This window comes from Natator depressus, chromosome 9 (genome assembly GCF_965152275.1).
Source record: "Natator depressus isolate rNatDep1 chromosome 9, rNatDep2.hap1, whole genome shotgun sequence".
Lineage (NCBI taxonomy): Eukaryota > Metazoa > Chordata > Testudines > Cheloniidae > Natator > Natator depressus.
The window spans coordinates 5,160,673-5,183,524 of record NC_134242.1 but is presented as its reverse complement, the minus strand read 5'-3'; the positions used below and the strand labels follow the sequence as shown (position 1 = coordinate 5,183,524).

General features: G+C 52.4%; 1 protein-coding gene across 3 annotated transcripts in view; it reads right to left on the bottom strand.

The window, feature by feature from the left end:
- Nucleotides 1-22,852, bottom strand: part of MASP1 (MBL associated serine protease 1) — a 67,930-nt gene that overhangs the window by 21,591 nt on the left and 23,487 nt on the right. For 2 of the 3 annotated variants that reach the window (XM_074963370.1, XM_074963368.1), the window contains exons 7-10: nt 22,472-22,590; nt 21,346-21,424; nt 6,792-6,929; nt 3,510-3,584 (exon numbers count right to left, since the gene is read on the bottom strand). In XM_074963370.1, the coding sequence (XP_074819471.1) occupies nt 3,510-3,584; nt 6,792-6,929; nt 21,346-21,424; nt 22,472-22,590 (411 nt within the window). Of the gene's footprint in view, nt 1-3,509; nt 3,585-6,791; nt 6,930-15,358; nt 16,079-21,345; nt 21,425-22,471; nt 22,591-22,852 lie in introns of those variants that run through there. The other variant, XM_074963369.1, reaches the window with a different exon arrangement.

The window sequence follows — 22,852 nt, the reverse complement described above, 5'->3', positions numbered from 1 at the left end:
TCCTCCTAAGGCGATGGGATGCGTTTAGAGGAAGCTCTTTTAGCCAAATATTGATTCTAATAAAAATACATAAGACACACGGAAAGCCCTGGACGTGCTCTTGCTAATGGCAGATAGGGGGTGCAGAGCAGGGGCTGAGAATGGGGTTGAGTTGTGGTGGGCAACTGGCTTGAGCCAAAGGGGGAGAGGAATCTAACCACAGCTGAACGGACGCAGATATTTGGACAGCTTTCTCCCCGCTGTCACGCTTCATTACCCCCGAGTCTCTGTGCGCTCCTGGCTGCCCTCGGGGATCAGAAGCTGGAACACTGGAAGTGGCGCACAAAGGCTGCCTGTATTGATTCCCTAGCCCAACAGAAGCACCAAGGACTCAAGTCCAAATGTTTGTTACCCTAGGCTCCCACTCGTGTTATCTGGAGCCGGAGCACAATGGAGGGGGGCAAGGAGGAGCCAGAAAAGAGGAGGTTGCCATAGTCACAGCTTAGGGGGTTCTCACACCATCCTTTGGAGCATCCGGTACGGCCACTGGTAGAAACAGTTTACTGGACTAGATGGGCCACAGGGCTGGCAATTCCCGTGTCCTCGGGCGTGGTTAAGAGAGAGAGTAAATATGGAGCCACAATATCATTTATTCTCTGGCTTTGGCCCCAACCCTGCAATCAAATCCATGCACCCCTCCAGAGATCTGTCCATGCAGATCCAAGTGCAGGATTGGGGTCCATAATTGTACTTAAAACACACACACACACACACACACACAGAGTAATCAATCCTCTTCACTCTCCATTGGCCCTGAAACCCTTGAACCTTGGGGGGGGGGGGGGAGGGGGCACATGTTCTGGCTAATTTTATCCTTTTCCATTTAACAATGTAAAAAGAAAATAAGTTTTATGAATGGGGCTGAAATTAACATGGTTGTGTTTGTTTCGCCACGAGACTGTGGAGCGTAGCTCAGGGAGAGGAATGGCAATAGGACACGAGGCTCCATTTTCACCTCTAGGTCACAGGTCGGACCCTAGCTCAGCTGGTCTTATTGGGATCCAGGAAGTGGGCGGGCAAAGCCCGCCCACTGCTAAAGGATTCCCCCCCCAGCCTAAGGGGGGGGTCCACAGGACCTGGAAAACCAAGTAATTACGGGGGATAACTAATGAACAACAGGGACGGGAGTGCGGTCAAAGGGTCAAACGAAGGGAACCGGACGGGGACACCGAGCAGAGGACTCCGGACAGTGCCCACTGCTCCTCAAAGGCGTCAAGAGAGTCAGTGGATGCCGCCCAGAGGAACTCTGCCCGGAGACGTGAACGGACAGAGGATCGGAAATAGGCCCCACAGTCACAGGAGATTCCATCGGCCAACCTCCTCAGCCTGGTTTTATAGATGGCCACTTTAGCCAGGGCCAGGAGGAGGTTGACTAGGAGGTCCCGCGACTTAGTGGGGCCACGGACAGGGATTGCGTAGATAAGGAGGTGAGGGGAAAAGTGCAACCAAAACCTTAACAAAATATTCGTGAGGAGCCGGAATAGGGGCTGCAGCCTGGCCCACTCCAGGTAGACGTGCGCCAGGGTTTCCCTCACGCCGCAAAAGGGGCAGGTGTCCGGGATTGGGGTGAACTGCGCCAAGTACACGCCCGCGCTCACGGCTACCTAGCTCAGCTGGTGGTGGGCAAAGTGAAGTCACCACCATCTGGCAGCGTTCCAGGATTTGAGGGATCCAAACGTCCCAGGCAATGGTGGGTTCCAAATCCAGATGCCGAACCTTGCTTTGCAGCTTGGGCTGTCTCTGGATTGAGCGGGTATGGCGTGTCGTTGAAACGTACTACACCTGGACTCTCTTGGTTAGGTGTGGTTGGCCAGCAAAGTCCCATGGTATTGTGTCGAGCCCTCCCTGACGAGGGGAGGTTGCAAACACTTCGAACAGGGGTGTGTGGCTGCAGTGGTCAGTTTCAGTGAATAACTGTGAATAACTTGGCCTTGAAATTCGCTGTCCACAAACACTCCTGCCAGCGCATCCCGACCCCACAAAGGCTCTTGGGGTAAGACTGCTGAAGGAGTGTGGGATTCCTGAACGAGTCCCAGCAAATATTCCCAGAAACCATGTGCTGGGATTTGCCCAGCTCCAGGTCAGATCTAGGTGCATTGTGAGGAGAGGGAAAGGCGGGGAGTGTGTTTCTAAAGGGCAGACCGCTCTGCCCAGTGCTGCTTCTGCTGTGAGCAGAGGGGAACGTTTCCCTTTTTCATGTCCACTGAGAGGTATCATTGCTGGCCTGCGGGGTCCCAGGAGATAGCAGCACGCACCATAGGGGGGCAGGTAAGGCAGGGCACGTTTGGCTGGAGTGTAACTGCAGCAAGCGGTATGCTTGCCAGAGACGAGTGAGCAGTGTGTGCAGATCAGAGGGAGGGCAGGAGTCGGGGTTCTCTCTTTTTCGAAGACAAAGCCGGCCAGTGAGCTGGAGAAGGAGTGAAGGTGGGAGAGGAACAGATACAGGCCTTTCCTCACCCATGAGCCAGCTGAGGTTTTGCTTCCTCTCTCTCTGGCTCAGACTCTAGGCTCTAATTGTTCCTAAAATACTGCAGCCTGGATGAGCACACACAGAGAGAACCTGCATTAACAGCCGCTGGCGCTAGGCAATCGGCCACCTAAGCCACTGTCTGAGGCGGTCTGACTACAGGCACGGTACCTAGGAGCCGCTGAGCCTAATTCCCTCCTCTGACAATGCCTCTCCCTGCCCCCTGGGGCTGGTCCCTTACCCGCTCAGCCTCAGTGTCTCCAGCTGTAAAGTGGGGCTAGTTCTCACCCAGGGGCCTAGTGGGGACCAATCAGTAAATGTCTGTGGAGCACTGTGTGCTGTCGGAGTAGATCTCAGTGGGCACAGTATAGCACCCCCCAGAGGGGACGCTGTTGGGCCGTTATTTAAAGATCCGCCCCTGCTGGGTTTCTGATTTTTGCTGGGCTCTTGGGTGGCTGCTTGAGGCAGGTTCTAAGGTGCCGCACATCCTGGGCCAAATTCCACCAGTGCAATTGCGCTGACACCTCTGGTGGCCTCCAGGGCAGGATTTGGCCACCTGGCATTAGAGGTGGCCCTGAACCAGCCCGCTGGAGCTCAACTCCTGTGGACTTTGGAGTGTTCAGAATCCAGCCCCATCTCGGTGACACACGGCTATTGCTCATTGCTCTGCCCTTTATAGCCACAAGACCCCTCATCCCCTGTGTACAGCGCTGCGGATACTCCCTGTCCCTGCCTGCTGCTGAGGTGTTCCTAAGGTGACGTACCTGTGGATCACAGCCTGGGGCACCGCTGCATAGTGAAGGCATTGGGCTGCCCCAGCCATGGAGTGAAGTCAGCAGATCTGTGCTGAAGGACCCCCACCTTCCCCAACCTGTACCCATCGCATCGTGCTCTGTTACCCCTTGGAGAGTGAATGCTGGATTGGCTGACTCGTGGCATAAGCAACCCTGCTACGAGACGGCAGCTCGTTTGGTGGTGCATCATGCCAGAGCTCTCTAGGTACCTGGTCGACAAGACGGCAGCTTGGTCCCCAGCTCCTCGCTCTTCCACACCCCCTTAGCATCACAGATGTACGTGCCTGGAAGAGAGCAAGACGTTAGCGCCTGCATGACCAGCTGCCTGTTGCTTATCCGAATGCAGGGTTTGCACATGCAGCCGGTGCAGGTACCGTTGGCTGTGGGTTAGCCACGCATCTTGACATACAGCCGATGGGGTGTTGCCATAAATATATTCTCGGGGCCATAGTCTATGCTGGGCTTGCGGAGGTGCCCTGAAGGTGGAATTTGGCTGCCTTGGTGCAGGGTACCTGTATCAGAGCAGAGCTAGGGAAGGGCAAGAGGAGCTGGGGAGCTCCAGCCTGGCAACTCCCCAGGCTGAGGCCTTGTTCAAGGCCTCAGGAGGTACTGGGGCTGCAGAGGTGCAGCCTGGGGAGAGGCAGAGGCGGCTGGTCCAACCCCCTCACCAATGATGAGTGGCCAGTACAGACTGCAGTCTGTCCCAGAGAAAGGGGGCTAGATGATGACTGGCAGTAGCCACTCAGGCAAGGAGGGCCTAGGGGAAGGGGGTTCCCTTGGGAGGGGAGACCCAGCTGCTGTGGGCAGAACCCCATGGTAAGGGGCACCGGGGTCTGGGAGGGACATGGAGGGGGTGTCTGAGGCAGGAGAGACACCAGCCAGCAGGAGGCGCTCTGAGTGCTGGAATTGAGCTAATTCCCGGACAACCGGCAGGAGGTGCCGTGGCGTGGAGTGCTCGATCTGCTACAGACCTGTTGTCGCTGCAGACTGCTCCCCGTAAGAGGGGAGAGTAGCCGAGATGGTACCTGGCTATCGATGGAAGCAGAGCTCTGTCCGCTGTACGGTAAGGCTATTTCTACACTGCAATCGAAGACCCAAGGCTGAAGCTGCGGCCAGCCCGGGGCAGCTGACTCCGGCTGGGGCGGTGGGGCTATCAGATTGCAGTGTAGAGGTTCAGGCTCCGGCTGGGCCGGGCTCTGCATCCCTCCCTTGTGGGACCTCAGAGCCCAGGAGGCACATGTAAGCAGGGATCCATGGGTTCCTTTCTAAGGAAACTGCTGAGGAGTGGGGCTGTGTAGGAAGAGGTGCCAGAGTGAAGCTGGAGGGAGACCGGGGCCTGCCAGGGCAGGGAGTGGCTGCTGGGAGTGAGCAGACTCCAGGCAGGGAAGGCCTGGGACTTCCCAGTGGGACGACTGGGAGCACAGCCTTCACAGGGATTTGAGAACTCTGTTTGGGGAATTATTTTGTTAGTGTAAGAAATCCAGGCTCAAGGAGGGGTTTGGCTGAGCTAGAGATGCGTTTGTGTGCGGAGTTCTTAAAGGGCCCTGAAGAAGGGAAACAGAGGCAGAACGCCGCAGGTCCACCTCTGACCATGAGGGGGAGCTCAGGAAGCAGCCAACCCTGTGACAATTTTATTGTCTCTAGGTGATTCCAGGGGCCTGACCTGGAGGGGTGCTAGGCTCCCCCAGCTCCCATTGACTTCATCTGGAGCCCTGGCTGCTCAGATCTTCTGTAGATCAGGCCCTGTATCAAATCCGTAGGACCAGGAGAGCAGCTAGTCTTGCCCTCCTGCATATCACAGGCCGTTACATTCCCTCCAGATCTCCTGACACTGAGCCCATTAACTTTAGTTAGGCTAAAGCATTTCAATCCACTGTTGTGAGGAAAAGCATAGTTCTTCAAACTGCTACCCCGGCAAGCATCCCCGCAGATGCGTGCGCCAGGCTGGGGTCAGCCTGGCCTGAGTCACCAGTGAGGGCTGGTTCACACACTGCCTCAGCCCTGATTTAACTGAGTCAGTTTGGAAATCCGTTTAGTTCAATCGGTGCGATCCTCTCACATGCACACTCTGGGTTTGGCAGCGCAGTGCTTTATACTGATTGGCCTCAATGGACGGACGTTAAACCAGTAGGAGTCTCTCTGCATTTGAAATACACCAGGGTTCTGCACCGGTTTAGTGAAATTGGGGCAACTTTTGCACACAGACAAGCCTCATGTTTCCCTCCGCTACACCCTGGCAGCCCTGCTGCCTTCTCGCTCCGCTCTGGGATACAGATGTGTGACTCCATTTTCCACTGAGGGCACCACTGGGCTGTGCAATCGCAATTTAGTGAACACTTGTGTCGCGTAAAATCCAGCTCCTGGAACTGCACTGGCCCTGCAGGGCTAACAAGAGTGAACAGGCATAAAGCTGTATTTCTGACTGAGCCACACCCAGAGGACAGGGCTGCCGAGTAACAAGGGGGCACTTTGCAGAGAACAACTGCACTTTAACGGCCTGTTCTGCCTTTAGCAACAAGATCAAATCTCAATTGCTCTTTCTTCCCCTGATGCCGCAGCATGCCATGGCCAGTTCGACCCTGCCATGGCAGAGAGTCAATCTGTGTAATATATCAGAGGGGCAGCCGTGTTAGTCTGTATCCACAAAAACAACGAGGAGTCCGGTGGCACCTTAAAGACTAATAGATTTATTTGGGCATAAGCTTTTGTGGGTAAAAAAAATCCACTTCTTCAGATGCATGGAATGAGCATTACAGATACAGACATAACTATATACTGGCACATGAAGAGAGGGGAGTCGCCTCACAAGTGGAGAACCAGTGCTGACAAGGCCAATTCCGTCAGGGTGGATGTGGTCCCCTCCCAATAATTCATGAGGAGGTGTCAAGACCAAAAGAGGGAAAATTGCTTCTGTAGTGAGCCAGCCTCTCCCAGTCCCTATTCAAGCCCAGATTAATGGTGTCAAGTTTGCAAATGAATTGTAGCTCTGCAGTTTCTCTTTGAAGTCTGTTTTGGAAGGTTTTTTTTGTTGAGGATGGCTACTTTTAAATCTGTTGTTGAATGTCCAGGGAGGTTTTCCCTGCAATTTTCCCTCTCTTGGTCTTGACACCGCCTCATCAATTATTGGGAGGGGACCACATCCACCCTGACTGAATTGGCCTGGTCAGCACTGGTTCTCCACTTGTGAGGTGACTCCCTTCTCCATGTGTCAGTATATTTATGCCTGTATCTGTAATTTTCACTCCATGCATCTGACGAAGTGGGGTGTTTTACTCACGAAAGCTTATGCCCAATATATGTAATAGATACTTAGATACCCACTAGATTATTATTTGCACAATCTCTGCAGATACATGCTTATTATTAACAATAGCCTACTGCACATCGACTAGCCCAGCAATGAGCATGCCGCACGCACTCCCTGTTCAGAGCCCCAGCCCCACCCCCACTTGCGTGGCCACAGCCCCTTCCCCAGCGGCGGATGGCCTCACCGGTGATATTTGGGGCCATCTGATAGTAGGGTCGCTGGCAGGAGTACCGGACCCCTGACCGGTACGTGGTGAGATTGTTCCTTGTGGCGAAGGTGACGGACCCGTATTCCAGCTCCACCGGCGCTTTGCAGTCAGCAACTAAAAGTCCACGAGGAAAGGAGATTTTAGTAGCATATGTACATATCCCGCCTTAGCAGGCTCTGTCCGCTGCCTCTGTCGGGTATTGCTCTAGGGCTGGGGGAGTTTGAAAGGGGTTTGTGTATCAGCTGGCCTGCCAGCTCCCCCAGAGCTAGGTCGGCAGCAGGTGGGGATGTGTGCGCGTGAGATGGTTTTAACCTTCAGGCACTGAGGAGAAGTATATCTGTCTTTAGTTCCTCGTCTTTCCCTTTCCTTCCAGCAGGCCCTCTCGGCCCTTTCCCATTGGACTCGCTCCTTCCTTCCCCATTGAAGTCCTGGCCCTGTCGAAGTCAATGGGAGTTTTGGCATTGATTTCAACAGGCCGTGATTTCACGCTTTAGCCTCACTGCGCGATGCCTTGCACTATGCCCCAAACCAACCCTTCCCTTCGTGAGTCTGCCTACTCCATCCCTGTGCAGGACAATGGTTTCCTGTGATAAACCGTAACTCCAGTCAGTCTGTGAGCAGAGATGACTCTGTCTTACCAAATCCAGTCTAGGTCACTGATGCAATGAACCAGCCAGTGTGTATGTTCACCCTTGTGTTGCACTGAATGGAACCAGGATTGCTCAGCTGTGTGTCATAGGCATTATACTGCTAATAGCTAAGGGAGATTCTCTTTTGGCTCCAGTGGTAGGGCCTGGCCTTTGGGATGAGGAGAATGCGAGTTCTAGCCCTGCTATTGCTGTGAAAGTCTGAGCCATTGTGGTGTGCATTGTAACCAAGATCACTAGGCAGCTATGGATTTGTGGTTAGGGAATGAATACTGCACAGGTGAGTAGGAGCTATCCGGTCAGATACGCGCGTCAAAGCGGTTCTGATGGCTTCACGGGAACTCTGGGAATGGAGTGCGAAGGGTTCAGGCCGTTGCTGGACTGAGTACTGCATGGGGAACCTGGAACCTGGGCTGGGGTTGGGTTCTCAAAAGATTTGACCAGCTTTTAGACACTCAGTTATTACACTTTGCCTTGCTTCCTGGTGAGAGTTCATTCCCATCAGAGCCTGGGAAAGGCAGGCATTGGTGTAATCATGACCAGCCGGGCCCAGACAAGGGGGGATCCCACGATAAACACGTCAGTAGCTTTATCTGGCTACACAGTTGCTGGTAGACAAATACCTAGAATTGTCAGGCAGCAAATTAATCGCTAGAAGGCGCAATGCAGCCCCAGGAACGTAACAGCCAGCACAAGAGCAAACTAATGATATAAACACAAGGGCGAGGCGTTCAAAGGGCAGGCCCTGCTCACACTAACCCCTACAACTGCCTTTTTCATAGGACAGACAGCCTGTGGAAAAAGGCCACTTGATCTTTAAAGATCCTATGGCAACTTGGTGCAGTAAGCAGGGTGTGCTGTGAATTCAGATCCTCTCAATGGGTTATTTATTATTTCAGCAGCACCGACTGCCACCTTAGCCTGCACTGTGCTTGGCACTGTACAAGCACAGGGTGAGAGACGCTGCCTGCCCCGATGAGCTTACACTCTGAATAGAAGACGGACAGACTCGGGGGGAGGTGAAGAGAGGCAGGAAACACCTGGTACAAAGTCATTCAGTAAGTCGGGTCAGAGACAGGAAGATCCAGTGTCCTGGGTCCCAGCCCAGTGCTCTGTCCATTGACTCACATGGCTGCTTGGATTGATGCTTTTGCTTAAACGTGGGCTTTTGTTGTTCCCCATCCCTCACTTTGTCTAGAGCTCAGCCCTGCAAACGCTACCGGAAACCAACAGAACTACTCCCCTAGCAAGCACCACACCAGCTAGGAAGTGTTTGAAGGATCAGAGACTTAGGTTTTGTCTCCGCTGCAGCCGTTAGCGCCGGTTACCACACTGAAGTTATGAGCTAGCTTAGGGTGAGTGAGAGCGGCCACGCTGCAAAATAACACTGGAGCGACACAGCGCTATTCGGTCAGCCGCTGAGGAGTTGTTAACACCGGCTGTAGTCCCATGCCTTTATTAGATGGGGCAGCAGTAAGATTTGAGCTCCCACCACCCCTGAAATGTGTCAGCTAGCTCTGGTTTAAAGCCCCACTTAACTTAAGCTAGAGATTTGTGTGTGTGGATGGAGTCAGGGTAGCGGCAACACTCAAGTTATACCGTGAGCTAACACGCGGGTTAAGACAAGCCCTGCAAATTCTTCTACAAATTGAGAAGACTGCCCATTCTTCCGGACTAGGACGTCATATTTGTCTCTGAGCTGCAAAGCGCATTGTTGGCACTGTATAAATAATAATCAGCCGACGGGCTACATTTTTGATGTCGGGAGTGCTGAGTCACGCAACTGACGTCATAGGGGAAAAATGGATCTTCATGGTAAAACCAGACAAACCCTGCATCACTTCAAAACTTCCTCCCCTGCTATTTTATTTTCTTGCAGCTTCCTGGCTGGGGCTTTGTCATGTTTTAAAGTGGCAACACATTTGGATTGGAAACGGAGGCTGCTGTCATGACTCTGGGGCTAATCTACGTCTGTGGTGACCTGCTGACCAGAAGCAGTAACTCCGGGGTGTTATAAGAAAGCCCATGGGAAACGTATGCTGTTGTTGTTAATTAATTATTATTATGTGTATTATGGTATCACCTGGGAACCCTAGTCACGAACCAGGGCCGCATCATCTCAAAAAAGATATACTGGCATTAGAAAAGGTTCAGAAAAGGGCAACTAAAATGATTAGGGGTTTGGAACGGGTCCCATATGAGGAGAGATTAAAGAGGCTAGGACTTTTCAGCTTGGAAAAGAGGAAACTAAGGGGGGGTATGATAGAGGTCTATAAAATCATGAGTGCTGTGGAGAAAGTGAATAAGGAAAAGTTATTTACTTGTTCCCATAATATAAGAACTAGGGGCCACCAAATGAAATTAATGGGCAGCAGGTTTAAAACAAATAAAAGGAAGTTCTTTTTCACTCAGCGCACAGTCAACCTGTGGAACTCCTTGCCTGAGGAGGTTAGGAAGGCTAGGACTATAACAGGGTTTAAAAGAGAACTGGATAAATTCATGGAGGTTAAGTCCATTAATGGCTATTAGCCAGGATGGGTAAGGAATGGTGTCCCTAGCCTCTGTTTGTCAGAGGGTGGAGATGGATGGCAGGAGAGAGATCACTTGATCATTACCTGTTAGGTTCACTCCCTCTCGGGCACCTGGCATTGGCCACTGTCGGTAGACAGGATACTGGGCTGGGTGGACCTTTGGTCTGACCCAGTCTGGCCGTTCTTATGTTCTTATTGCACTAGGCCCTGTACACACAGAGAACAGCCTGTAGTTACTAAGCTGCACAGAACAGAACTTTCACAGGCTACTGCCAAACTGGCTACGAGAACCGTGATGAGGTCACTAAGATCAGCTCTCTTTTATCTGGTAAGCCTCGGGTACCTGCCTGGGGGAGCTGAGGGCCCAGGCAGAAATGAGCACTGGCTCAGTCTTCCACACGATTGATTTTCGGTAGAGGCTCTGAGTTACAGGTGAGCAATGAGCCTATTGGAAAAGAATTACCAGACAAAGAGGGGTAGGGTGGTATTGTCCGAACATCCCTCTCCAGCCAGACATACTCTGCCTTCTTTCTCCACTCTGCCTTTGCTTGTGGCACTGCTGGATGTCAAAGCCATCTGGGCTGAGACTACAGATTATGCTCTTTGTGACTGGAAAGCCCTAAAGCCCTAACCCAGACAGCCCTGGCCATTCAGGTGTCTGTATGCAGCAACATTATGGAGTTACCAGCGTGTATCAATCAATGCCCTCCACAAGTTATTAGCACTGGGCATGATGGTAATGCTGTCATGCCATGCCCAGGGCCTCTGCCTTCGACTGCCGGTACTTCCAGGCCTGTGCACACTCAGATGCACGAATCTCTGAGCCTCTGCTTCAAAACACTGCACAAGAGTTGAGTGGCACCAAGCAGACTTGGTTATGAATCGTTGAGGGTGGGTTTGCAGTAGGAGAGAGACTGTGGTCTCTTGAGATGGACAGCAAAAGGGGAGGGTCAGGAAGGGAGAGACAATGGTCATCCAGAGGTGGCGGCAGCTTCTTCTGCTCCCTCATCATGATCTTCCTCCTCCTTTCAGTCTCATGCTGCCCGCTGTGGGGAAAAGGCCTCCAGTTAGCAAGGTCTTTAAGCTGCCAGAGATGTGCCGGGTCACAGGCCTTCCTCGTGAATGATGGGTGGCGCGCAGTGGTGCTGGCAGCAATGGGCTGAGGATGTGGCCTTCTCAGGGCGTTGGAACCTGCAGACTCTACAGGCAGGATCTACTTCTCCTCTGCTCACCCCTCACAATGCCCGCTCCCACCCCCTGCTGCCACTGGATGAGAGCGTCGGTACAGCCTGTGACCCAGGGGCCGTTTCTACTCTTCATAAGAATGACCTGACCTGACCTTCCAGGGTGCCTGTGTTATGAAGAGAATTTGCACTGGATTATGGAGGGAAAATGTCGTGCCTTGTGACTTGTACAGAGAGGGTTTGCCTCAGGCCTGTCTTTGCAGGGAGGTGGTGTTGGGGCGGTATGGAGTGAAGTTAAACTCCAGGGTCCTGATTCTCAGTCATGCAAAGACCCCTTTTCACTGGCCTGGCACTACCCCTTTGGGGAGCTCTCTGAGGCTTCACAATAATGCTGATTCCAGGCCTTAAATATTACTGAGGTTTGTGTCACAGTGTAGCCCCCAGGAACCTAAGAACAACCATGCTTGTCAGACCAAAGGTCCATCTAGCCCAGTATCCTGTCTTCCGACAGTGTCCAGTGCCAGGTGCTTCAGAGGAAATGAGCAGAACAGAACAATTTATTGAGTGAGCCATCCCCGGCCGTCCAATCCCACCTTCTGGCAGTCAGAGGTTTAGGGACACTCGGAGCATAAGGTTCCATCCCTGACTGTCTTGACTAATAGCCATTAATGGACCTATTCTCCTTGAGCTTATCAATTCTTTTTTGAACCCACTAATAGTTTTGGCCACAACATCCCCTGGCAATGAGTTCCACAGGCTGACTGGACATTATGTGAAGGATGCTTGTTTTAAACCTGCTGCTTGTTAATTTCATTGGGTGACCCTTGGTTCTTATGTTATGTGAAGGGGTAAGTAACACTTACTTTCTCCATACCAGTCATGCTTTTATAGACCTCTATCATATCCCCTTAGTCGTCTCTTTTCTTAGCTAAAGAGTCCCAGTCTCTTTAATCTCTCCTCATATGGAAGCTGTTCCATACCCTTAATCATTTGTGTTTCCCTTCACTGTACTTTTTCTAATTCTACTGTATCTCTTTTGAGAGTGGGTTGACCGGAACTGCACGCAGTATTTAAGGTGTGGACGTTCCATGGATTTATACAGTAGCATTATGATATTTTCTGTCCTATTATTGATCTCTTTCCTAATGGTTCCTAACATTCTTTCAGCAACCTAGCAGATGAAGAGTCCTGGGAACAGAGCAAAGGGGATGGGGCCACAGCAGGTATGTCCAGGTATGTGGGGCTCTCACAGATAGATTTGACCAGGACAGTGAATGTGGCCTGGGGCAAAGGTAGTTATGAATTCTGTAGCTTTCTTTCCATGGGGGTCTACTGCTGCTGGTCCCCACAGCAGGGAAGAGAAGATGGATCCGCTGGTCCTCCCATGTGGGGCAGATGAAGGGAAGCTACCGTAGAGGGAAGGGAGGCCATGGCATGGCCCACGACACCAGAAAGATGGAAACATTTGCAAAACTTCAGGAGGAGTCGCCTGATAAAATTGCTGATCAAGCCAAAATTTGCCAGGGTTCATCGGTGCTGATTTGTGTTTGAGTGTCTTCCGCCAGCTGCGTGTTCTTGAGAGGACAGGAGGACCAGCAAGGATTGATGTGCCATCAGGAAAAGTGTGCACTGGGAAGACTGGGGTGAACATGCTCCTACTGCTTCCCAGGGCCTGCGCTCACGCCAGCATCACTGATGCACCAGACGCTTGTCCTGTCATCGATTCGCAGATTCCAAAGCAGAAGGGACAGTTGTGATCTTCCATCTAGTCCAACCTCCTGTCTGACACAGGCCAGAGAACTGCCCCAGCGTAATTCCTAGAGCAGAGCTTTTAGAAAAAACACCCAGACGTGATTTAAAAATGGCCAGTGATGGAGAATCCCCCACGACTGTTGGCAAATGGTTCCAGGGGTTAGTTACTCTCACTGTTAAAATGTTATGCTTTATCCTGCCAAACAGCATCTTTCTAATGGTCACCCAGCTACTTCCAGGGAATGTAGAAATAGTTCTAGCAATACCTTCCCCTGCTCCGTGCTTTTGAGGTGGGGTGGGACACAGTCTTTACAGCAGCAGCTGGTGTTGGTGATGAAAAAATCAAGTCTAGTACTGGCAGGCACCAGAGAGACAGCCCTGGCGACTGGACAGGTCCAGCATGGACAATGAGAGGGCTGGCTTCCCCCTGTTACCCCACCAGTGTCCTTGGACCCTGCCTCGAAGGGACCACCTTAAGTTTATACTCCCACGGCCCATCCAAACTTTGGCCTCTTTGCTGAGACTGGGGGCACGGGGGCCAGTCATAGAATCATAGAATATCAGGGTTGGAAGGGACCCCAGAAGGTCATCTAGTCCAACCCCCTGCTTGAAGCAGGACCAATTCCCAGTTAAATCATCCCAGCCAGGGCTTTGTCAAGCCTGACCTTAAAAACCTCTAAGGAAGGAGATTCTACCACCTCCCTAGGTAACGCATTCCAGTGTTTCACCACCCTCTTAGTGAAAAAGTTTTTCCTAATATCCAATCTAAACCTCCCCCATTGCAACTTGAAAGTCAGTGCCAGCCACAGTGACTCTGCATTGTGTGGGTACCTTGTCCCACTCAGACCTGGACTGCGAGTCCTTCCGCCCACTTGCCCTCCTTTCACCTCTCCCGCCCCCACTCCAGATCCTTGTTTTCTCCCGGCAATGCTCCGACCTGGGGAGAAGACACACAGTGCTTGGGGATGTGGGTTAGCCACTGACTGCAAACAGCCCACCTGTAGCTGATCTCTGCCGGTAATTCCTTCCATCCAGACCAGGCTGCACCACCGGCTGCTGGAGCTCGTGCACTGGGTGGGTTTGTACTGAGGCAGCTAGTCGTAGGCATGGCCAGTGCTACCCCCGGCTACACAGCTCTTTTTAAGCGCACAAGCTGGAGCAGAGCTAGCGTGGCCCATCTCCGTGCGCTGGGGAGCACCCTCCCAGCTGCAGTGCAGACCTACGCTGAGGAGCAGATGATGTCATGCTCTGGGAGACCTCAAGGCCGTCCGGCATGTGTCCCCTGCCCTCCAGGGCTTTGTGAACGGATTCAGTCCAAGCTGCTCAGAGAATGAACCACAAACCCGTGTCCATTTGCATTTAAGCTACCAAGAGATTCACCCTGCTGGGACTGGAGGGAGGAGCCCACTCTCCGGTGCCTTGCCTGGGTCTGGATGGGACACAGGACTGTGTCCCCTGGTGACGGAGGTCCCTCCTCAGGCCCCATTTTCTGACACTGGCCCCTGGCCCCTGCTCTCAGCTGGGCCTGGTGCTGCAGCCACTCCCTGCTCTTGGGTCCCCAGCGTTCGCTCGTCCTGGGTACCAGCATCTCCACGCTGCTAGATCCTCTCTTCCTGTTCTTCTGGGTCAGCTCCTCCCTCTCTGTCCCCACAGCCTCACGCTCAGTATCTCCCTCGCGGCTGCTAGCCCCACTCCTCTCTCCACCGCCCGGCCCCTCTCTGCCTCGGGCTGGCCCTTCTCTTCGCCCACATTTTATTTCAGGGCCCTGCTGCACTGTGCTCGACGCCTCCAGTCCCCATTTGCAGCTGCCCACCCCCTGCCAGGCCTGGCCTTCTCCTTGCCGGCCCCTCTCTTTCTTTCCCCCTCTCTGCGTCAGCTGCGAGCTCCTCCCCTCTGCTGCTTTTTGGGTGCTGCTGACTCTGACTCTTTCGGCGTCCAGTCCTGGGAGCCCCCACTCTGATCTCTCTCCTTCTGCAAGGTCTGGTTCCTGCCCGAGCCCGGCGTTCGTCCTCCCCAAGCCCTGCTCTCTATGGGCCTGAGCCAAGATTTCCAGCAACTTCAATGGACTTTGGCTGGCTCTGTGTATGTGGTCCCATAGCTCTCAAGAGCCCATCTTCATCCACTCTCCCCACTCACTCCCACCGCGGCCCATCATTTCCCCTGCCCATGCACTGTCACAACCACCTAGCCCTTCCCCCACTTCTCTGCTCCTTTCCCTGGCTTGCTCTGTTTTCTTTCCCCTTTCTGTCCCCAAGAGCATGATAGCAGCCCTTGCCACAATTCCTTCCAGCCGGTGCTCTCTGGCCCTGGAGGTCTCTGCTAGATCTGGGATGGGTGGCAAGGAGATGGAGCCCTCAACATGGAGCCATGAGGCATCCAGTCGTGTCAGGGCTTTGGCCAGGCAAAAGCAGCTTAAAGAGACTTGTGATCACAGATTTCTTCCTTGTGGGTTTATCTTGAAAGCACCTTTTAGTCCCAAAGAGCTGGGGGTGGGGGGTTGAAGTGCACTGGAATATGTTGGCCTAGCCTGGCTTTTTTTGCCCCATGCTATTTAGCTAGCGGGAGGAACGTTTCTTATTCATTACACTGGAACAGATCCCCAGATTTACCCCGAGAGACCAGGGAGCAAAGAGTTAAATTAAACCAACCGAACAAAACAAGCACAGACGAGGCTGCCAACCTGTGCAGAATGACTTTCATTGTGGTGGGGCGCAGGGCTGGGATGGAGAGGGAGGAGAGGCCCTGTCCATGAAGACCGCCAGGATACGAGCTCCCTGGCCTGTGTTATGTCTCTCAGCAGCCTAGAGGGTTATTTGTTTTTCCGGCGGGGGCCTGAGCGTTTGAATTCGTTTCAGTTTTGTTTTTCTTTCCCTGTCCGGAGACCCAGTGGGCTTTAAGCGTGTGCCGGGCAGGAAGGGGTTAACAGAGCACGGCACCATACCTACAGCGGCGATGGATTCCATTGTGTCCCATACAGATCAGGAAGGGTGACGGGGGTGGGGATGCCCCGCTGGAGCCCTAATGACTCCCTGACACGTCTCAGAGACACTGGCCACTCTAAGGGGTGCGGCTTGATGGCACCCAGGCTCATGCTGTCGCTTGGTCCAGCTCAGCTCCTCTCTCTGGCCTGGGGTCGGTTGTTTCTGCAGCTGCACCGAAAGCAGAGGAGAAAAGGGGGAAGAGGAAAGCAGAGAGAGAGAAAGCAGAATCAGTGGCCGAGCAGAGAAAGTTCATGCAGGAAACACAGCCCAATAACACCAGAAATAGTTAATGCTACACGGTAGCAATTCAGCAAGCGTGAAAGGCAGCTTGGGTTATACACACTGACTGGGCGGTGCACAGGGATCCATCTCTATTAAAGGTCGATAGGCACTGCAGTGCAATGGAACCCGCTTAAAGGGAAATCTGCCTTAGCGGAGTCACTGTCCTCTGTTGCTTCACTGGGCTTTCTCATTTCACGCGTCCTCCTTGGCCTCACTGTGCTCAATTCCCCAGTGGGACGCAGCCCGCGCCAGCGTGGCTGGCTCCTGGTCCAGTGAAACTTGCCTCACCGGGCCCAAGTCAGCTCCCCCATCAGTGTTTATTAGCGCTCGTTCCAAAATATATGTATTTACCGCCAAATGTTCTGGGGGGGAAAAGTTTCATTTTTGTGCAACTTTTTCATCGATTATTTCTTTGGAGGGATTTTAATTGACAACAGCCCCTCCCCCCCATTTTTTGACAGCCAAAACTGTCAGTTTGTGGGGGGGGGTTCAATTTTTCAATGAAACCTCAACAAGATTTGGATGACAATTTCTCTTTGGTCCAAAAGCTGGTGGGGAGAACAGTCTGTGAGGAAAAACCCCCCCAACCAGTTCTAGTTTTTATTCAGTCTCCGTGCAAGCAGAACTCCAGTGAAATCTGTGGGAGACTGGTATAGTAATAGGGGAATTGGAACCTCAAGGTTTGATCGAATTAGGAGGATTCCTCTGTATTTTCCAGTAATAATTGTAATAATTGTGCCACATGCTTCAAAGGCAATGTAGTAAGATATGATAATGTTTAGCAATTGTAGCAGCGCCACGCTTTCCATCCTCGGCGAGATTTGCAAACCAAATGTACCCTTACAAACACCACTGTGCAGCGGCTTCTGTAGGTGTCTGTAGTATTAGGGGGAGGGGTAGCTCAGTGGTTTGAGCATTGGCCTGCTAAACCCAGGGTTGTGAGTTCAATCCTTGAGGGGGCCATTTAGGGATCTGGGGCAAAAATTGGGGATTGGTCCTGCTTTGAGCAGGGGGTTGGACTCGATGACCTCCTGAGGTCCCTTCCAGCCCTGATAGTCTATGATTCTATTTTCAAATAAAGATCCCGCCTGCAATGATATTTGCAAGGGGAGGTTGTGGATCAGGAAAACTCCAGCCAGCAGCACTTCTGGGTCCTCACCGCTGTCCCCCGGTCCCAGGCGTCACCAACACAAGAGAGGAATGAGATCCAAAATGTGCATCTGTAGCTCAGAGCAACTGCATGGATTAGCAAGAGAGTGGAATCATAGGAGCCTATCCTGGATATACATGGGTGTGTGGAGAGAGAGTAGATGGGGGACAGGCAATGTTTCCTCACGGCTACAGAAGGGTCCAAGACACAGGATTTGGATCCATTATTCCACATGGGTGTTTGGATTTATCAGCTGAATGGGTCCCAAGACTCCAAAGATTGAATCGGGATCCAGGTCCGAGGTCCACCAAAGTTCAAAGGCTGGGAGTGAGCTTCCTGGGCTTGTATGGGATCAGAAGTGGAAATCATAGAATCATAGAATATCAGGGTTGGAAGGGACCTCAGGAGGTCATCTAGTCCAACCCCCTGCTCAAAGCAGGACCAATCCCCAACTAAATCATCCCAGCCTAGCCACAGGCTGGATGTACTGGAAAGCTTAGGACAGAGTCCACACCCACAAGATTGCAACTGTGATTTTGAAGCAAAAAAGCTCAGGTCAACCTTCAAAATGCAGGGGCCTTCTTTGAGCTGCACTACTTCCCAGAGCCTTCTAAAGCTCCTCCATCCATAACCAACAAAACCTACCTCGGTCCTCTGGTCAGCCACCAGAGCGTTTCTTCACACAGTGCACAGTCAACCTGTGGAACTCTTTGCCAGAGGATGTTGTGAAGGCCAAGACTATAACAGGGTTCAAAAAGAACTAGATAAATTCATGGAGGATAGGTCCATCTATGGCTATTAGCCAGGATGGGCAGGGATGGTGTCCCTAGCCTCTGTTTGCCAGAAGCTGGGAATGGATGACAGGGGATGGATCACTTGATGATTCCCTGTTCTGTTCATTGCCTCTGGGGCACCTGGCATTGGCCACTGTGGGAAGACAGGATACTGGGCTAGATGGACCTTTGGTCTGACCCAGTGTGGCCATTCTTATGTTCTCTCCTCAAGTGTGTGCTTGGTCGATAGATGGTGATAGGGGCTAAGGGTCAAGGTTCAAAGAGTCCCACAAGGTTTTCAGGCCAGGCTGCCGTTGCTCTCAGTGTGAGTAGAACATTGTGCAATGGCAGGAAAGGTAACCCCTTGTCTCCTTTTACAGAACTCTTCGAGACGTCCTGGGTGGTCATTGCCAAGTGAGCGGCTGACTTCCCCCACTAACTTCCCTCTGCTCTGCTCTGCTCTGGGATAGGTGGCAGCAAGTTCAATGCATCGGAGCGTACAGGAAACTGTCAGTGTTTGAGGACCGGTACTTCGTTTTCGTAGAGGTGTTAAACTGGACGGTTCTGAATGTACTGCCCTGGAGGCTGAAGTCCTCCCTTTGTCACAGATCAACTCCAGCTTGGTGCGTGCTTCCCCCACGCTGCCCCATGTGCCTCCACGCTGACCGGGCCGGTGTGATGGGGTGTGCAAACCCTGCACCAGACCGGAAGGGATGGTGGAGTGGTTATGGGCTCACCCCGCCCTGCCCGGCCATACCTGCATGGCCTGTCAGGAGCGGTGTGAGAGCTCAGCAGGAGGCTACTCTGGGGCGAGGACAGACCTCAAGTCTCCAGCTCCCAAGGAGAGGCCTGATGGAAGGCAGGGGCTGCTCCCATGACCACAGACTGTCCAGGCCTCATGAGAGGAGAGCCAGGCTATAAACAATCACCTCAAGACACTTTCTGGTGGCTGAGCAGAGGACATTGAGATGGACTGTGGCTAGCCCAAGGCTGCCTGAAGGAAGAGAGGCTGGGGGCTCGTCTGGGACTTGTTTGTTTCATTTTTTCTCTCTGCCTGTAACCTCGGTGGGGGTGAACTCCAGAGGAGCTCAGCCGGAGGGCTGGGTTTCTGTCTTTGGGCCGGTGATGTTAACATCCACGACCTGGACGATGAGAGCCCAAGAGAGGACGTTACCCTGGTGCACCCCAAAGGGGAGCTGCAGGGGGACCAGGCCCCTGACAGACCACCTAGAGGGGACAGAGGGGAGTTCACTCTCCACGCTGACACTGCCAACATTAGGGTGCTAGCTACTGCCAATTGGGGCGGTGTTTTTCTTAATGCACACACTTCTCTGCTAGGAACTGGGTGGACCAGTGGTGTGCCCTCTGCATGTGCAACGCATGCCCCAGGACTGGCTGTGCACTTCTGTCTGCTCCCCAAGTGTGCACAGAGGATGCTAGAAGAAAATGGCGTTCTCCGCACAGCATAACCTCGCATGCGCCGTAGGTGCAAGGTCGTGCTGCACGGAGGACACCATTTTGCATACAAGTGTAGAACTGCGCGCCTGCCTAAATGTGTCACTGCATGCCACTGGGGTGGACTCTGCCAGTTCATTTAACACTGGCCACTGTCAGATGATAATGCCTTTCGGTTACTTCTGACCTGGGCTGGATCAGAACCGATGACCTTGAGGTCAAAGGCTCCTTACCCTGGCACTAATTTTTTAATCTTGAACATTTCACACAGCTGATCATTCGGAGGAACGTTACCGTTCCTTTCTAGCTTCAACTGCAGCACAAGTGTGAGCCTGGACTGCCAGCCTGGCACCACCCAGCGTTCTCAAACCCTGGGATGCAGCTATTCCTGTTCTGTAAGATCCAACTGTGGATGACATGAGAGCAGGGACATTTCGGTTTAAGCAATCTATACATTCCTGACATGGACATCAGGAAGCTAATTCAAAAGGCAGACATTAGTGATGAGAGCCATAGCTGTGCATGCTGGAGAAAAGAAGTCAGTGGTTTGCAGGAAAAAATTGATTGTGACGAAGGTGTAAATAGTGCATTTCATTAGCTTGATTTCAGAGACAGGGGAACTGGGTCAGAAGACGTAGAAGTGATCTGAGGCCTGGTCTACACTGCAAAGTTAGGTTGATATAAGTCGCCTTGCGCGGACCTATTTGTGCAAGTGTCTCCACTCAAATTTGTCTCTGGCTGACATAAGCGCCCCACGATGGTGATGAAGTAAAACTACTTCCCTTAACGGCGCTGACCCCAGCTTGGTGAGCACCTTACCAGCTCTCCCTTGTGTGCAAGCAGCCAGGATGCATGTGCACAGGTGATGTACTAACTTCGGCACTGTACACCGACGCAACTTGTGTCGACCAAAGTCTGTAGCGTAGACCTGGTCTGAGTCTTCACGCATTCTTTCAAAGGGAACTTTTTTTTTTGAGGTTTGCAAAAAATATTTGGCCAACTTTTCTAATTTGATTTGTCTCTGCATTGCCTCGTTCTGGGTAGAGACAGGACCACACCAAAGCCCTGGTTTTGGATACCCCCAAAACTGGCAAGAAATTCAGATCTGTATTCAGATTTTACAAACGGTCCTTATGTCTATAATGGGTAGAGTAACCACATCCATCCGCCCAGCTCCAGACATCCCCCAGACTTGGACAAGTCCAGATTCACACCAGAACTCAGCAGCTGGCGCCCCGCAGCCATGAGTAGAAGTGAAGGAGCGGAATGATCACAACAAAGACCGTCTGGTGAGAGCTCGACCCAGATTTTGTGGATGAAAGAAGTTCTGAGAAGGTCTTAATCGGTACCTGAACCGTTCCATATCCCCCCACCCATTGCTAGTAGCTTTTGGGCTTGATCCAGCTCCCAGCAAAGTTAACTGGAGCCTTCCCACAGATGTCAACGGGCATTGGATCAGGCCCTTAATGACTGGCTGAAGATTTTCTCAGATGAGCCAGGCTAGGACTTGCTTGGCCGTCTGAGACGTGAGAAGGTCAAACAGCTTGGAAATTCAATTAAATTAGTAAGTCACTCAAGGAAAAAAATAAACAGCCAACCTGTGGCATTGGGCACAAACCCTGTTCCGTTTAGGAGAAAGAGCCAACCTGGTTTTGCAGAAGTATAATTAATCGCCACCCTGGCTGGTGAGGTGCCTCTGAGCAGTGGATTGCACTCTGTGAGCCTGGCATAGTAGTTCCCTATAGCGTTCAGTGGTCAGGGGGAGGGTTTCTTACTTTTGCAGATGGGGATCTTGTTGCTCCATGTTCCATCCTTCAGACACTCGATCTGGAAGGAGTCGCTCTCCACGTTATCCTGGGCAGAAGGGACAAGCGAAAACCATTATCCATGCAGCCAAAGGACCTCCCCCTCCCACTGCAAAGACTCATCTTCCCAATGGCCTGACTGGGCCAGCTATCCACCGTAGAGACGTTGCTCACTGGGCAAGCCAGTAACAAATAGAGTTTCCTCTTCATTAAGAACCCCTCTGTTTACTGAGTTTGAAAGAAAATTAGAAAACAAATGTGTTTTTTTTCCAAATATGACGGCAGTGGGCACAGTATTAGAACCTAGCCAGGAGGATGGAGCAGCCTATCATAGGGTATTAGTGTACTGGGACATAGGAGTGATGCTAGAGATGGATTATATAAAGAGAGAGGTCATTTTATAAAGCCCCAGGGATGGGGTAGGTAGAGCCGAGGATGGCTCAGTACTGATTCAGAGGTAAGAGTTCCACCTACTGATTCATCAGCATTTTCTTCAGTTACCAGCTACTCCGTGAAGGTCACCTACCAAAGGACCAGCCCTGCTTGGCTTGGGAGAGCGTAGCAGGAAATCACAGACAGAGCAGCACCCCAGGTGCCTCCGTCTCTTGGGGAGACGCCAAGCCTCGCGTCTGGCTTGTTTGCCAGTAGTTAGTTTGCTGGCGTGGGCGAGAGGTTTAGCTGGTGGTTGGGGGACGTGCTGTATTCTCTCTCCTCCCACTTCTTTAGTGGCTAGTTTGTGGCTGTAAGCGTATCGGGCCGTTGTGGATAGTTCTTGCTCCGGGAGAGTTGGATGGGCTTGTCTTTGATTAATTTCTCCAGAGCACGGCTGCAGCCTCCTGTGGCAGTGACGCCCATCCCGGGATAGTTTCAGAGCGTTTAGGGCTGAAGGGACCATCCGATCATCTAGCCTGACCTCCTGTGCTTTGGCTCATTACCATAGAACATTGTAGGCGTCCTTAAATACGGACATGCCTCTGGCTCGAATGCCAGACACGTGGAGCGCCCCCCAGTGGCCCCAGGTTTCCTCTGGTGGAGGAGAGGAGAGAATCTGGCCCAGCGCCCCGAACGTTCCCATCAAAGCCAGTGGCTCTGGTACCTTTAGCACGTTGTAGCCGGTGTTGCAGCTGATGACCACCTGGTCCTTAAAAGTGTACTTGGCCTGCGAGGGCTCGATTTTCCCGTTGATTGGCGGCTGCACCAGTGGGCACGGGTTCCCTTTGAGGGGGGAGAGGGGAACAAAGAAAGACCATGCTGACCGACTGGCGAGGGTGTGTGAGGGTGGCGCCCCAACCAATGGAGGCTGCTCTGAATTCCAGGGCCCACAGCTGTTTATTAGGGTAATAGTTCCCACCAATTCTCACTGGGCCAGACCTGCAGGCAGACGGGCATGTCACGGGGGGCACAGAGACTGTTGCTTCCTATGCGGTTGCCTTTGGAATCCCCCCCCAGGTGTCTTGCCCGCTCACTGGCTTGGCTA